At 44.9% G+C, this 16,829-nt stretch overlaps 1 protein-coding gene across 13 annotated transcripts in view; it reads left to right on the top strand.

The window, feature by feature from the left end:
- The window catches only part of msi2b (musashi RNA-binding protein 2b), a 482,764-nt gene that overhangs the window by 368,323 nt on the left and 97,612 nt on the right, over positions 1–16,829 (top strand). For all 13 annotated transcript variants that reach the window (XM_069910893.1, XM_069910894.1, XM_069910898.1 and 10 more), the window contains one exon: positions 11,385–11,459. In XM_069910893.1, coding sequence (XP_069766994.1) covers positions 11,385–11,459 — 75 coding nt within the window. The remainder of the gene's footprint in view (positions 1–11,384; positions 11,460–16,829) is intronic.

Below are 16,829 nucleotides of genomic sequence, written 5' to 3'. Positions count from 1 at the left end.
CTTAGATTTGACCTTCCAAAGTGCAACACCTCACACTTGTCCAGATTAAACTCCATCCGTCATTTCTCTGCCCGTATCTATATCTGATCTACATCCTGTTATATTCTTTGATAACCCAATGCACCATCCTCAACTCCACCAATATTTGTATCATTCACCCAACCACCTCCATTCACATCAAAGTCATTTAGTTGTATCACAAACAACAGGGGCTCCAACACCTATCCCTGTGGAATACCACTGGTTACAGGCCTCCAGCCCAACTAACAGCCTTTCACTATGTCGACGATGAGCCAGCCAATTTCATATCAGCTATCAAGTCAACGTGGATCCTAAGTATTTGCTCCTTCTGAATCAGCCTACCATGAGGGACCTTATTATACACCTTACTGAGGTCAATATGTGACTCCTCACTTGCTATCTTACTTGATGGCAATTGAAAACTGCCAGGAAGACATTGGGGTTCAGGATTAGGACAAAGAGAACAAAATAAGAGCCATTCAATGAGAATATTGGGATAGATAGAGAGAGGCAAACCCAGTCTTTTGGCTAATGCAAGCCTTGGATAGATGATGCAAATTATCTGCTTTGTATGTGCAAACAGATTCCGTAGCCTTAATCGTCCAAGTCTGGTGTTTCAATATGGAGCAGGATGAGATGTGTTGAAGCTGTGAACTCTCTTTCTTGGTGAAAGAATAGGCTACAGATAAAGACATCACACAGCTAATCTGAGCAGTTACAGCACCGTTTACCATTTCCTCTGAATGTGTTAGGTGGTCCTGTGCCGTGGAGGCTGGTAATCCAGGACCAACTATCAAAGACGGCATGGTTAGTGTACCGGATAGCACAAAGCTGTTACAGTGCCAGCATCTTGGGTTGGAATCCGGTGTTGGCTGCAAGGCGTTTGTCCGTCCTTCCCATTTCTGTGTGGGTTTGCTCCGGTTTCCTCCCTTCCTTCAAAACCATACAGAGTTTGCAGTGTAATAATGTGGCATGGGCAATGGGCCAGAAGGGCCTGTTATTGTGCTGTATGTCTAAGTTAAAGCCCATCAGAACAGCAAGGAAAATTAAGTCCAATTAATGAAAAGCTCGTGTCTGTAATAGTGTTATAAAAACCACCAAATTTTTTGATAAAAACTTATCTGGTTCACTGAAGTTATTCAAGGAGGGATAGGCCATCCTTATTCATCTCTCCCAATCTCTGACATAGAAGGAGGCTGCTAAGCCCATTTATTTCATGGAACTATCTCATTCCCACATTAACTTACCCTATTATCATCTCTTTGCACATTCCCAAAAACTCCTGCCAGGTTCTACCCCTCACCCATACACACTAAGGGTATTTACAGCTGCCAATGAACCTTCCAGCATGCGATTCTTTGAACTGTCGGGGGCTAAGTAGAGCCATCTCCTGGCAGAACCTCAAGGGATCACAGGGAAAATGTGGCAACTTCACAGAGATAGCACCGGAGGTCAGGATTGAATCTGAGTCACCTGAGCTGTTGGGCAGCGATTCTCCTAGAACCAGCATAGAAGGAGACCCTTCAGTCCTTCTAGTCTGTGCTGATCTATTATTTTGCCTCGTCCCATGGACCATACCCCTCCCATCCATGTATAGTACTTGTCCAAATTTTTCCTGTATGTCGAAATTGAGCCCGCATTTACCAATGCAGCTTTCAGCTCATTTCACACTCCCACCACTCTCTGTGTGAAGAAGTTTCCCCAATGTTCCCTTTAAACTTTTCCCCTTTCACTCTTAACCCTTTGGACCCTCTTAACCTTTCATAATATATACTCTGGATTGTGTCCATGGGTAAACTACAGAAAAAAACACCAGTATGAACCAGCTGGTGGTTGGATATAAAACCAGGCCCATTATATGTACACACTTGTTGATAGTACCTGAAAACAGGGACACGGAGCCCAATGGGTTAATTAGTTTTTATCTCTCCTAACCACAGTGGGAAAATCGTGCTTGGATTTACTCTATCTAAACCCACCATGTTTGTGTACACTCGCTGTAGACTCTGGCATTCTTCCTACGGGGGTGGGTCTGAAAAAGCCAATCAGTTCAGGGATGCACAGGAATGATCAGTAAATGATACACAAACTGTGAATGGATAAGAACCCCTTTGCTATGCTTGAATGGTAGTTCATTGGCTGTGGGCATCTTGAGGTCATGAAACAGACAATGAAAATGGGCAGGATGTGAGTTGAGAAAATCAGATCAACCTCTGCGGGTAAAAGAATCTGTATGAGCAGATTCACCAACACCAGGCTCCACTGTGTAGAGATGGCTTCAAATTGGTCTGACCTAAGCTAGAATCTTCACTCATTGTTCATTCACAACGTAGCCTTGGCACGTTAGCTGCTCGGATGCTCTGTGCTCACAGTCACCAGCTACAAGTTAGATGCTAATTTGCTATCAGGCATTCTCTACTGCCTCGCAACAGCTTGCAAGTATATACTAACATTAGCATTGTAAAACATCCCAAGGCACATTGGAGGAATCCTGACACCCAGCCACGTATTGAGATACATACAAACGTTGGAATTAGAAGTGAGAGTTGGCACACTCTGCCAGGCAGTAAGATTATGCTGATCTGAACTCCACATCCTTCTCTACTCCCAGTAACTTTTCCCTCCCTTGCTCATAAAGTAATGAAAGTCTGTCATCATATACGTTAATTGGCCATAAGATATAGGAGCAGAATTAGACCATTCAGCCCTTCGAGTCTGCTACACCATTGAACCCACAGCTGATGAGTTTTTTCTCTCATCCCCATTCTCCTGCTTTCTTCCCTAAACTTTGACACTAATCAAGAAACTATCATCCCGCTTTAAATCTACCCAAATACCTGGGCTCCGCAGCCGTCTGTGGCAATGAAGTACAATGTCCAAATGCAGCAAAATTCTTCCTTGTCGCAGCCACGTAGATACAAGAGTATACATTAAATGACCACAATATGCCAAGACAGTAAAATAGATAATAAATATAAAAAGATCGATAAATGTTCAGAGCTGAAGTCAGTGGAGGAAAAAAAAAGTGACGTTTCAACAGTGCGAGCAGATCTTCTGCTGGTCCCAGATTTGTTTAGGGCCATGATTTTCAAACTTTTTCTTCCACCTGAAGTAATCCCCCTGCCATCGGTGCTCTGTGATTAGTAAGGGATTGCTTAAGGCGGTACGTGAGTGGGAAGGGAAGGTTGAGAACAACTGCTCGAGACTCAATTGTTACTGAAATATTTTGCTTGAGAAAAATTGTCATGGTTCCACTTCATTTGGAGTGATGAAACCGTGTACATAACGAGTCAATTAGGTACGATTAAAACAATAGTTTTCAAACTTTTTCTTTCCACCTACAGACCACCTTAAGTAATCACTTACTAATCACAGAGCACCGATGGCATAGGGAATATTTAAGGTGGAATGTGAGTTTTGGGGGGCAGTTTGAAAACCAATGGTCTAGGACAAGGGGGCATAACTTCAGGATTGAAGAGCATCTGCTTAGAACAGAGATGTGGACAGAATTTCTTCAGCCAGAGGGTGGTAGATCTGTGGAATTTGTTGCCACAGGCTAGTTGTGACAGCAAAGTCACTGGGTGTATTTAAGGCACAGATTGATAGGTTCTTGATTAGCCAGGACATCATAGGTTACGGAGAGAAGGCCGGGTAGTGGGGTTGAGTGGGAAAGTGGATCAGCTCATGATTGAATGGCGGGGCAGATGTGATCTGTTGAATAGCCTATTTCTGCTCCTATGTCTTATGGCCTTAAGTCTGAAAAACCCTTTTTACTGCTTCCAACATGAGCGTTCTTAAATCAGGAAGTCAATAGCATATGCAGTCTCACCAATTCTTTGCATGACAGAAGTGTGTCCTTCCCACTTTGGTACCCAGTTCCCTGAGCGAGGAGGTATTGGAACGTGGTTTGCCTGAAAGGTGGAGAGAGAGTAAATGGCGTTGTAATAGTAATGGCTGAATGTATAGCTTCTGACGATTACAATTAAAATCAGGTTGGCGGGCAAGGCTGATTGGGAAGAGCAAAATCACCTTGGTGGGCAGTGCATATTTACCAGAGCAATATCTCGATTCTACAAGTTATATCACTCGGGGAGACTCTGAAATTGAGGTTTTATGGTCCCTAAACTTTTTTTACAGTTTATGGATGAGTTCATGATTTTCAGCAAGTAAAGGAGATCTGTCAGGAAAAAAAAGCATTGGTGGAGATTGCAGCAGGACATTGGAACAAGGATTTTCAGGCGTGAAGTTGAAATTTAAAAAAAAAGCATTCCTGTACCCAGAAAGTGGTTGGAATTTGAAAGTGGGACACGAGGCCAGTTTAAGTGTTTATTTTGAACTAGAGCGCTCATTTAATCAAGGGATTCTGGGAGAAGTGGCGAGAGTGTGGAGAGAGGTCATTGATTCATCTTGGTGCCGTTGAGTGTTGATGCTGCCTCAGCGGCTTGTTCTTTTTAAGTTCTCCTGTAATTATTGGGTAGCATTTCCACTGACTAGTGTTCTGAAGTGCTATCCAGTACTTGCTAAAATTCGCTGCACTAAGCTGGAAGAAGCATCTTAGAGGTCAACGATGAGTCAACATTCAACCTGCCCCATTTGTCACCCGAGTATCACTTGCCAGGTGCATGAGCCAGGAGAGTTGCTGATAAAGGCAGCGGATGGATCCTCATTATTCCGAAGCTCAGGCATAGAGGCGGATGTTTCCTATTTATGCAGGTGTGTCATTGTGGCTCTTTGAGGCATGGAGATGCTTGGGAAGCAGGATCTTGACTGCTCTTGGTCTGACTGGATGGGCTGGTGCCTGTTTCGGTCCCCCCGAACATGCCATGGTTTCAGGGAGAGAATCGTCTGGATGTTGCAGCCTGGCAACTCGACAAAGGTAGCAGTGAATCCATCCACTATTCTCCCACATTCGGTCTTGTTCTAGCTGTCATTGCCTCAGCAGACCAGCTTCGTGAGGGGAGGCCGTGGATGGGCGAGGGTCTCGTCAGGCTAGAAAAGGGACAATTGCACTGGAACCCACTGAACATTGAAAGGACTGCTTAGAGTTGACATGGAGAAGATTTTTCCAGTGGAGGGAAAGTCTGAGTCCAGAGGGCAGAGCTACATAATAAAAGGATGTCTAGGCAACACGACTGGAGTAGTGGTTAGCACAAAATCTTTACAACGGTACCGATCAGGGTTTGAATCCTGCACTGTCTTTAAGGAGTTTGTACATTCTCCTCATGTCTGCGTGGATTTTCCCCAGGGACTTCAATTTCCTCCCACCGTTTGAAACATACCAGGGGTATAGGTCAATTGGGTATAAATTGGGTGACATGGACTTGTGGGCTGAAATGGCCTTTTACAGTGCTGTAGATCTAAATTTAAATTTAGAACAGGGATGAGAAGCTTCTTCAGTCAGAGGGAGGTGAATCTGCAGAATTCATTGCCACAGACAACTGTGGAGGCCAGGTCATTGGGTGTTTTAAAGCAGGTGATAGCTTATTGATTAGTAAGGATGTCAAAGGTTACAGGAAGAAGGCAGGAGAATGGTGTTGAGAGGAAAAGTACATCAGCCATGAGTTGAATGATGGAGCAGACTCGATGGGCTAAATGGTCTAATTCTGCTCCTCCATCTTGTGGTCAATGAATTACATGGGACTTGGGCATTCAACAGAGAAACTGGGCAATCAACCCTTCTGGGGAAAACGAATCCTTTTGTGCTCCACCTTCTCCCAGAACATTCCTTCCTTTGTTTTAGTCCAACTGCCTTTAAGCAGCATGCTTTTCATTTGTCGGATGACAGGGGCAAGAGAAATGAAGGGTAGCTGAATTCAAGTTGAAAGCTGAGATCCTGATAACTGAATGCTCCAGGTCCTCTGTGACAGTCAGTCTAGGGGGAGAGTTCGCACGATGCCTTGACCACCCTACACCCCTTTGCAGTTTCATGAGTCCCCTTATTCAATAGACAGACACATATAATTTTAGTTCAGTGCAGTCCAAAGTTTACACATTGGCGAGACACACAGAAGGGTTGTGATCAGATTTTTGACCATTTTTGTTGGATGTTGCAGACGCAATTTCAGGAACGTTGTCACCCGGTGGGACAAGCCTAGGGCCAGATTTCCCACAGAGCGGATCTGCCGTGGATGCTCCTGGTGCAAGTCCCTCACTGAGTGAGCAAAGAGCGGGGCACTTGAGGGACTCAGAGGGTCAGGCACCATCCGTGGGTAGAAATGGTCAGTCAGTGTTTTGGGTCGGGATCCAATACCGAGACTGCAGTAAAAAGAGCTGACATCAAATTTATCGAGTGGGATAAAAACAGAGGGGAAATTAGCTGGGAATGTGTTGAGAGGTAGAACCATTGGACACTGCAGCACACAGACAGGCCCTTTGGCCCATCTATCCATGCCTAACTGAAAAGATATTGGACAGGTGAGAGTATGGTTCCTGACACTGTGTGGTTTGCTCACAGAACACAAACTTCAGGAAATCAGTAGTGCACTTTCCACATGGTGATCTCCTCACCTGTACAAACATTGAGGGCGGCATACCAGTGTCAGAGTGAATCAAGAGAGAAAGTGCTTGATCCAATTTCCTGAAACCTCTGTAAGAACTAGTCACAAGAACACGTCTGGAATACTTTTGCTTCAGGTTCTAATGCTGTCTCGTGCATCCCTAATGCTCAATTTATGCTCAATTCTGTCCATTTTGTTTTTAATGATCCAATTTCTTGGATCCAGTACTTAAGAGCCTGCTTTGGGCAGGTGTTTGATGTCAAGTGGGCAGCCCAGTTAGCATAATGGGTGGCACGGTTAGCTTAGGGGTTAGAGCACCGCTGTCACAGTACCAGCGACCCGTGTTCGAATCCCGCGCTGTCTGTGAGGAATTTTCCCCATGTCTGCGTGGGTTTCCTCCGGGTGCTCTGGTTTCCTCGCACCGTTCAAAACTTACCTGGGTTGTAGGCCAATTACGGGTTCATGGGCTGAAAGGGCCTGTTACTTTGCTGTATGTCTTTTAAAAAAATTAAATTTAAAAAGTTTTAAAAAAGCACTTTATTGGCCTTTAAGAGGGAAAGGAGCTGTTTTAGTTGAAGAGGGTTCCATTAGGATAATAAACAGGTTTATATGAAAGGCAATGGAATAAAGGACGGAAAGGCAAGTTCAATAGGTGTACCAAAGGGAGAACAATGGGAGATGGTGTCCTGCTGGAGACATAGAACATTACAGCGCAGTACAGACTTGTATATTCCTATTAAAAATATCTGAACCTTTCCTACCTCATAACCCTCTATTTTTCTTTCATCCATATGCCTGTCTAAAAGTTTCTTAATTGCCCCCAAATAATTCAGCCTCCACCATCACCCCTGGCAAGGCATTGCAGGCACCCATAACTCTGTGTAAAAATCTTACCCCTAAATTTTCCTCCCTTCACTTTGCAAAGTGCTTCCTGGAATGAGTTGTGAAAGTTTTTCTGTCTCCTGACTGATGTCTTCTTAATCTGTATTCAACTCACAAAACTGGTAGAGTTTAAATTCTGAAGTAATACTTCTTGTTTCAAGATCTTCCCAATCTCTGTAACCTGATCAAGACTGCCCAAGATCACTACTTCAGATCTTGGCCACCTAACCTCAGTCTGATGGGACCAGTAGCAAAGATATAGGTTCGAGCTCAGGTCAGACGGGGTTGGACCAGCACTTTATCAATGAACTCAGAGGGAGAATATTTCCTTGCATTCATAAAATTAGAATTGCTTAGGAAGACCTGAAGCCCTTTACACAAAAAATGTAACAACTGTATAGAAATCCTCCATTCTAAATCTTGAGGACCAGTCTAAGCATTGAGTGGGAAATCCACTGAATGCAAGTCTCTTGGCCCGAGGTCAGTCGTGGTGTAGTAATCCGCCTCCCAATATGCAACTGCCACCCTCCCTCCAGTGAATTGGTATCTTTCACCATACTGAACACCATCTGTAAGAAGCATTTTGGAAATTGTGGATGCCAGTCAGTCTGGCTCAGTGGCATCACCTCTCAATCTTTCGACCACTTGAAAGGGCAAGCGCTGGACTGGGTGTGAGGCAGGCAATGGGAGAACCAGTGGAGGGGGTGTAAGCCCGTCCCTGGCACTGATGTCAACTGGTGCCTCTTTCCTTTGACTCAAACTCAATGCAAAGGTGCCAAGAGACCAAGCAATTAGTGTTCCACTGAGGGATATCACTATGATTTAAAACACTTCATCCTTCCCCTTCCTCAAATCAGTTAGCAACTCTTTGCTCAATTCCAGCATTGCACTTTCCTGCACCACAGTTAAGATCATAAGGCATAGGAGCAGAAAAAGGCTATTCAGCCCATCGGGTCTGTCCCACTATTTAATTGTGAGCTGATCCATTTTTCCACTCATCCCCATTGCCCGGTCTTCTCCCCATAACGATGCCCTGGCTAATCAAAAACTTATCAATCTCAGCCTTAAATCCACCCAGGACTTTGCTGCCACAACTGGCCTGTGGCAACACATTCCACAGATTCACCACCTTCTGGTCAAAAAATTCTGTCCACATCTCTGTTCTAAGCGGACGCCCTTCAATCCTGAAGTTGTGCCCTCTTGTCCTCGACTCTCCCACCGTGGGAGACAACCTTTCACTATCTACTCTGTCCATGCCTTTCAACATTAGTGCTGGCCCATAATGGCAACAGGTGTCATAGCTCACAAGTCTGTGAAGAGTCTCATCAAACAACAAGGGAAATTAAAAGTGCAAAGAAAAAAAGAGTACTGAGATAAATGTAACAAGCTTCTTTTTTAAAAGAAGCCATGAAAAATTAATAACCCATTAAATGAGCGTTGAATTATTAATCCACACTATAAACGCCTGCTTAAACGACACGGTCAACATCCGTGCCCTTTCTTTTATTTCAGTTCCATCAGGAATTGCTCCATCAAATCACACTTAACCTTTCAAGCTCTGAATCACCAGCCATCCTACAGAGCAGACTTCATCTTGTTCCAAGCACACCCATTGGGCCGCACAGATGACAAACAGCGGTTGGCATAAGGATGTTTTGATGCATCCTCCAAGCCACCCACCCTCTCACAAGAAATGGGAGCAGGAGCCAGCCACCTGGCCCTGCTTTGCCATTCAATAAGAATCATAGCTGATGTGGCCATGGACTCTACTCCACTAATCCGCCCTTTCCCCCATAACCTTTAAATCTTAACTGTTCAAAAATCGATCCAACTGTATCTTATTTACATTTAATGAGGCAGTTCCCACTGCTTCTTTGGGCAGACTATTCCTCAGATTTACAATGCTGGGAGAAGCAGTTCCTCCTCATCTCCATCTTTAATCTGCTGCCCCCAGATCTTGAGGCTGTCCCCTGGTTCTAGGTGAGGAAATCCCCCCTCCTCCCGGATCTATTTTGTATGTTCCCATGTGGCCTTCCCTCACCCTTCTAAACTTCAATGAGTGTAGCCCCAGGCTGCTCAATGCCCTCGCATTTCAACCTCTCCGTATCCAGTTCTCCCTTAGCCTCACTCAACTAGTCACCCAGTGCTGCAGACAACTGTGAACAAGGGTGGGGATGCCAGGTAAGCAGGACCGGGCACCAGAGGTAACGACAGAAAGAGTCTTCATTAAACTTTAAAGGCACACCACAGTAACGGGACCATCTGGCCCACGAGCCTGCACTACCCAGATACACCCATGAAAACTGGAGCATTTGGAGGAATCCCATACGGTTACAGGGAGAGCATACAAACTCCTTACAGACAGTGCCGGGTTAGAACCCGAGTCACTGGCGTATAACAGCGTCACGCTATCCGTGGCGCCCTGTTTGATCTTTATTGCTCTGTATGTTTACATGGCAGATCACATGAGATCAACAAGGATCTTGGTCGCTTTGGCAACACTGCAGGCAGCCCCCTTGTCCCTGGTTCATGGGCTGTTGGTTCATAGAACATTACAGCACAGTACAGGCCCTTTGGCCCCTCATGTTGTGCCAACCAACCTATTCCTACAAAAAATACTAAACCCTCTCCATCTCATAACCCTCTATTTTTCTTTCATCCACGTGCCTATCTAAGAGTTTTGGCCTCCATTGCCATTCCAGGCACCCACAACTCTGTGTATAAAAAAAACTTACCCCTGATGTCTCTCCTAAACGTTCCTCCCTTCACTTTGTACAGATGTCCTCTGGTGTTTGCTAATCCCGCCCTGGGATAAAGGTGCTTATCTATGCTCGTAATCTTGTAGATCTCTATTAAGTCACCTCTCATCCTTCTTCGCTCCAAAGAGAAAAGTTCTAGTTCTGCTAACCTTGCCTCATAAGCCTTATTTTCCAGTCCAGGGAACATTTTCGTCAATCTCCTCTATACCCTCTCCACATCCTTCCCAGAATTGCTGGTGACCAGAATTGAACATAATATCTCACCAGAGATTTGTAGTGTTGCAACATGACTCTTGAACTCAATCCCCCTACTACTGAAGCCCTGTGTCAGTCTCCAAAGCACGACATCTGTCCTGTATATTGTCAGAGTACGGTGTTAAATCTGAGGCCCTGTCCAGTCCTCCAGGGGGATGTGAAAGATTGCTTGGGACAGTTTGTAGTAAGCTGCAGGAGGTCACAAATAGCAGGCACCAGCATTGCTCATGGGAGGTTCTCGAATAGAGCAGAGCTACAATGCACCTTTCAAGCCCCTCTCCCTCGATAAGCAGCCCTTAAAGAAGGGCACTGAGCTAACTTCAGTGTAAATATCCTTTGCCCCTCTCCCTCCTCATCTGACCCAGTGAACTTCTCGCCTCATGCATTAAGTTCACACTGTTCCAGCAAACAAACGTAATAATTAGTACAGATAGCGTAGCAGTTAACGCAACACCTTTACAGCGCCAGGAATCAAGACTGGGGTTGGAATCCCACGCTGTTCGTAAGGAGTTGGTACATTCTCCCCGTGTCAGAGTGGGTTTTCCTCAGGGGCTCTGATTTCAAAACATACCGGGGGTGTAGGTTAATTGGGAGAGCACGGATTCATGGGCTGAAACGGCCTGCTACAGTGCTGTATGTTTAAATTTTTTTTAAAAAGTAAACCCAATCTGCAGAATGAACTCAGCAGGTCGAGCAGTGTCGATGGGAGAAAGAGAATGGTCAGCGTTTTGAGCTGAAGCCTTTCATCCGAATAACGGATACATTGATCATTCCTTTCCTCCCACTGATACTGCTCGACGTGCTGAGTTCCTCCAGTAGATTGCGTTTTGGCTTCATGTTCCAGTGCCTGGCGTCTCTGTGTGTCTCAGGTTCATGATTGTTACCATGCACTTCTCATGCAACTTCCTGCCTTACCTCAAACTGACACTTTTTTTTTTCCCCCTTTGTTTTTGTAAATATTGTTTTAAAGGCTATCCAAACTTTGTTGCAACGTATGGCCGTGGATACCCGGGATTCACACCCAGCTACAGCTACCAGTTCCCAGGTACGTTGACCCTTGATTCTGTCTCCCGTCACCCGCCAGCGCTCGGTTCCCCTCCCCGCCACTGTCCCTTCACCGTGCGGACTTCCTCGGGATCCTGTGACGTTCCCGCCGTGAGCAGTCATTTGTAAAATGTGGTCTATTAAGTGTGGAAGTTCCAGCTCCAGGTGAGTTTCTCTGCTTTGGAAGAAGCTTGGTAGATGTGGCTCATTGGGTCATTTTGCTTCAATACCTCAGATGGCATTTAGTGTTGTGAATTTTCTCTTTTCGTTTGCTCAAAGCCAAAAAAATGTCCGGTATAAGAGAGTGTTGGAGATGTCTTAATCCCTCTCCTATTTTGCTTGCATGTTCTATCCACATTGGTCTGAAGAAGTGTCTGACCACTTCTTCCATGACCATGCTCCATTAACACAGTTATAATTGCTGTGGAGAAATCCCAAGGGATGCTGTAACTTTCTCCCCACCCTCCTTCCCCCTCTATTTTATAAAGCAGAGTATTTATTGACAACACTGTACCAGAGATGGAGATGTCCAAGATTTTGACTTGCAACCAACAGCAAAAAAAGTCAGTTTACTCAGGAAACACAATCGGCAGCGATGTTGCCAGATAGCCCAGTTGGTCTTGGATTGTCATGTAAACTGTTTGCAATATTATCAAGCCCATTGACTCACAACAAGGTGCTCACAACCATTCAGTATTACCCAAACGTCTGCTGTCAGCTGGACTAGACTTGTTAGAACACGGAGAACTCATTTCCGAGGCATTGATATTAGACGCCCTCCTCTGACTGCCTAGAGGTGATAAGGGCACAAAGGTGAAGCTTGATGGTGCGGGTGATTCTCATTTTCTCTCTCTGCTTAGGACAGTGCTCTCAAACATTTCTCCCCCACCCGCATACTACCTTAAGTAATCCCTGACATTTGAAAATCACTGACATAGATCATCAAAAATACCAAATCCACAACCGCTGTCATTTCTAGAAAGCTCAGTTCTTTGGACTTAATTACATTGTGCATGTTTCTGATGAGGTCTTAGTCTGAGTGAATGATTAAATGATTGAGTGGTTTATAATTATCAATATTTTATGGATATCCAGTTAGAATACTTCTTGCTAAGTGACTGGCATACTTAAAGATTATACGGCATAGATAGGGTGGACAACCAGCTGCTTTATCCCTGAGTGGCTAGTGCCAGAGGACATCTGTTGAAGGTGAGTGGGGGAAAATTTAAGTGAGAGGTCAGAGATAAGTTTGTGTTTTACTCAGAGAGTGGTGAGTGCCTTGAATGTATTGCCAGGGGTGCTGGCGGAGTCTGCCACAATAGGGACACTTTAAAGATTTTTAAACAGGCACATGAATGTAAGAAAAATAGAGGGTCATGGGCTGTGAGGTTGGGATGGAGCAGGTTTATATGGGTTAACACAACACTGTGGGTCAAAAGGTCTATTCAGATACAGATACTATTGTCTTGGCTCTCTGGTCTTTTTAGACATGCATACAGCACAGTAACAGGCCATTTCAGCCCACGAGTCTGTCCCGCCTAATTTACGCCCCATTAACCTACACCCCGGTACGTTTTTTTACACAGTGCGAGGAAACCGGAGCCTTCAGAGAAAATCCATGCAGACACGGGGAGAACATACAAACTCCTTACAGATAGCACAGGATTCAAACCCCGGCACCTGAAAAGCATTGTGCTAACCACTAATGCCAACCATATCTTGTTAGGGTTCAACAGTTCAAAGTTCAGATTTATTGTCAGTGTAGACATGACATCACACATCCCTGAGATTCTTTTTCCATGCTCAGGGGTTAGAGCCCTGGTCTCGTAAACCAGGGATCACGAGTTCATCCCTCGCTGGGCCCTCATTTCTGTGAGGGGCGCTGGACAAAGTGGCGACTCTCTATCTTCCTTACAGTAGACAAAGTTAAAAAACTTCATGTATTCTACATTCTAAACATGACAATAATGGAGCCTTTACCACTTATCGGTGGTGCAAAAAGCTGTACTCAAGATGACACGTATGCATGTAAACAGATAAAGAAATGTAAAATGACTCGTTTAATCCACAGACACTACCTCAGATCTTGTCTAGAAGATTGGAGCTAAACAAAGGGCAACTTTTATCCACATTTGATTTTCCGAACAGATGTGTAGTAGTTCTAATTAGTGTATATTGCTGCGCATTTTGGAGAATTCTTGGTATTACAGAATTTTGATGTTAACTTCACAAAACCAGATAAGGAAGGCATTGTTCTACTAACTTGTACATGAAGCGTCCAATCAGCTTCAAGATGAGGTCACTGTTGCCAAGATTATTCAGTTAGATCAGAGATATGGTCATTCAGAATGACCTTCTCGTTAAGCACCAAGGTCACTCGGGTATCCAGTCAACTTATTAATTGGATCAGTAATTAATTCACTTAATAATCAATCAACTTGATGTCAATGGCATGCATAATATCCAATCAGCACAGCAAAGAAGTCACTCAGAATGACAAGTTAGGTAACCAATGAGGTCATTAAGATATGCAACCAGCTTGGTGATTGGATCCATGTTGAAATCATTCAATAAGTCAATAATATTGGCAACACACATAATACCCAATGAGCACAGTGATAAGGCTACTCAAGATATTCAGTCAGCTTCATGATGGGATATCATGAGTGAGATCGACTGCGTCATGGTGAGGAGTTTCAGAATAGCCAATCAGCTTGATGACATGATCCATTGGTTACATGATATGAACCCTGTATCAAGTGGCTCCAAGTTGTGCATAATGTACGGTTGGTGCCGGGGTGGCATGGTTGGCATAAGAGCAGCACGGTTGGCGTAAACATTTGTAGGTTAGCATAATGCCTTTACAGCGCCAGCTGAAATCCCATGCTGTCTGTAAGGAATTTGTACATTCTCCTCGTGTCTGTGTGGGTTTTCACCAGGGGCTCCGGTTTCCTCTCACTGTTAAAAACGTATCAGGGATTGTAGGTCAATTGGGTGTAAACTGGGCAGCTCGGGCTCATGGGCCAAAATGGCCTGTTAACGTGCAGCACTCTATTTAGTGGAGAAGCCAAAACACTTTGGAGGCCTGATGCTTGTGGTGGTCATTCTGTCGTTGGATATTGAAGTGAGCAGCGCATACACTAGTCGGACCTACCTGCCCACAGCAAGTAATAAAGGGAATGATTTGGGCTGGAGTGGGTTTAATGGGCCATCAGTGCCGTCTTTGAGCTAACATTGTTGACCCCTTGCAGAAAGTGTGCACGAGGCAGATCATTTTATTTGCCCCTGGTGATGACCACACTGTATGGTAATGGTGAAATGTAATTCTGGATTGACACAAGGAACCTTTGTAAAATAGTCCCTAACAGTTACACTCCGTCCTGAGAGTTGAGGGCATTCTTTAGTGGCCACTCATTGAGTTTAATGTGGAATTGGTGAACTGGTTTGTTGCGATCCATCTTTAAACCAAGTGGTTTTAAAACAGTACAGAGATTAGTTCAGCTCCTTTACTATCAATAATTATTTCCTGGAAAATAAAAAAGTTAGCCCTCAGAGTACTGTGAGCTTCGGTTTCTATGATTGGCAGCAGCCGACGAGGGGTTGCAGACCCCAGGGAAGCAGAGGACTAGCGCAGGGCACCAGAAAAATGGGGAGAACAACCCCCACCCCCGCCCTGTTTGAGAAAGAGAAGCAGAGGAGACGACCCATGGGACAGTGACCACAGTGGTGGAGCAGTGAGGGGTTCTGCAGCTGAAGAACAGCCAGGCGTTGGTGACCCCCAGGTGAGGAACCTACACAGGCTGTGGCGGGCTGCTGATGTCTGCGTCAAAGTGGAGGACAGCTACAGACAGGCTGAAGGCATACGAGGTATTGGAATTACAATGCGAGGGGGTGCTGAAGGCAGAGAAGGTTTCCTGATCGTGTTGGAGTTTTGGATCTGGAGTTCGGGATGCTGATTAACTGAACTCTGCGGGGGCGCTGGAGGCGAATTCGGGGACTCCCTTTTGCTTCTCTCTCTCTGACCGTAAGAGGCCATTTCTGCTGATGGCGCATCTGTCTGGCTTAAGGAAGACGAAAGCAAATTCCATGTAATTTTGCCCTGTCTTTATTACGTGGCAATAAAGGAATCTTGAATCTTCTAATTTTCCAGCCACTGGAAACTGGAATCTTCCCGATTCCATGTATCCATAGGGAGAAGGTTACAAGAGTGACTAATTCCCAGAATCTGAAACCAAAGAAAATGGAAGCTGTGGAGTTTATTCTGAATCTAGAAGTGACAAGTTAGATGTGTTGATGTTAGATAGTGCTTTTAAAATGATTGCCCAGGAGGCCAGAACAATGGGAGTGTTTTGAATCAGGTGTCTATGCATCCTATTATATCCTCGTGACCTGATCCTACTGTTGAGGTCTCTGATCATAACTGCTCAAAGTACATGCTACCAAGTACATTTCGATCACAGCAAAGATTCGTATTTTTACCACAGTTTCAGACGTGGGATTTCCAGACATCAGTCCTCCTCTGGGGAAGAATATGTGTCTAGCTCCACTTTTATTTCTGCCCCTTGGCTATTGACCACCAAGTACATCTTGGCTGTCCAAGATGGATGCGAGAATATCATCGACCTCTTTCGTGTTTCATTGACGTGAGTGGGACTGAGCTCACTGAGGTGAGCAAAGCTGGGAGCTAATGCCCTCATGCACATTAGCACTCGAGCCCACATAACACAATACCCTGTTCCTTAGCATATCAAATGTCTTTTTCCTGTGATACTGAGATCTGGATAAAGCAGTGTCCCCTCTATCATTATAGATGATTATCTTGAACCGAAAGCCACTAGTTTTAGAACTAAGGTGGCATTATTCCAAACAGTGAGGTTGATGCTTTGACCGTTGGTCATGTGTATGATTTAATGTGGTTTCCTGGAAATCTGACCCTCGATATGTCAGGCAGCATCGGCCAACCACCTATCATTAGGCCACCTTTTGATAATTTCAAAAACCATGTCCACAGCTCGTGGAGATTGGTAATGTCCAGGATGATTGAGGTGCTTTACAAGGTGAGTCTCCCTGGGGGAGTCTCCCTGCGGCTACAACTGGGTCGACAATTTGTTGCCAGCAGCATTAGGCTTCCTGCCTTGTAACTTTTCAGTTGTGAAACAAAGTCAGCTGATGCCGCGTTTGTAGTTCATGCACAAAGGTTCTGGAGAATCTCAGCAGGTCCTGCAACGTTCATAGGAGGCAAATGTTACAGGCCTGAGCCCTTCGACAAGGTATGAGCAAAAAAATGGATGTAGATCAGAGGGAAGGAGAGAAGAGCTGAGAACTGGGTGGGGAGGAGGGTTGCTCTGGGAGACAGATAGTGAGAGAGAGA

The sequence above is a fragment of the Narcine bancroftii genome, chromosome 14 (assembly GCF_036971445.1).
Source record: "Narcine bancroftii isolate sNarBan1 chromosome 14, sNarBan1.hap1, whole genome shotgun sequence".
NCBI classification, from domain to species: Eukaryota; Metazoa; Chordata; class Chondrichthyes; order Torpediniformes; family Narcinidae; genus Narcine; species Narcine bancroftii.
This window is presented reverse-complemented; position numbering and strand designations above follow the sequence as displayed.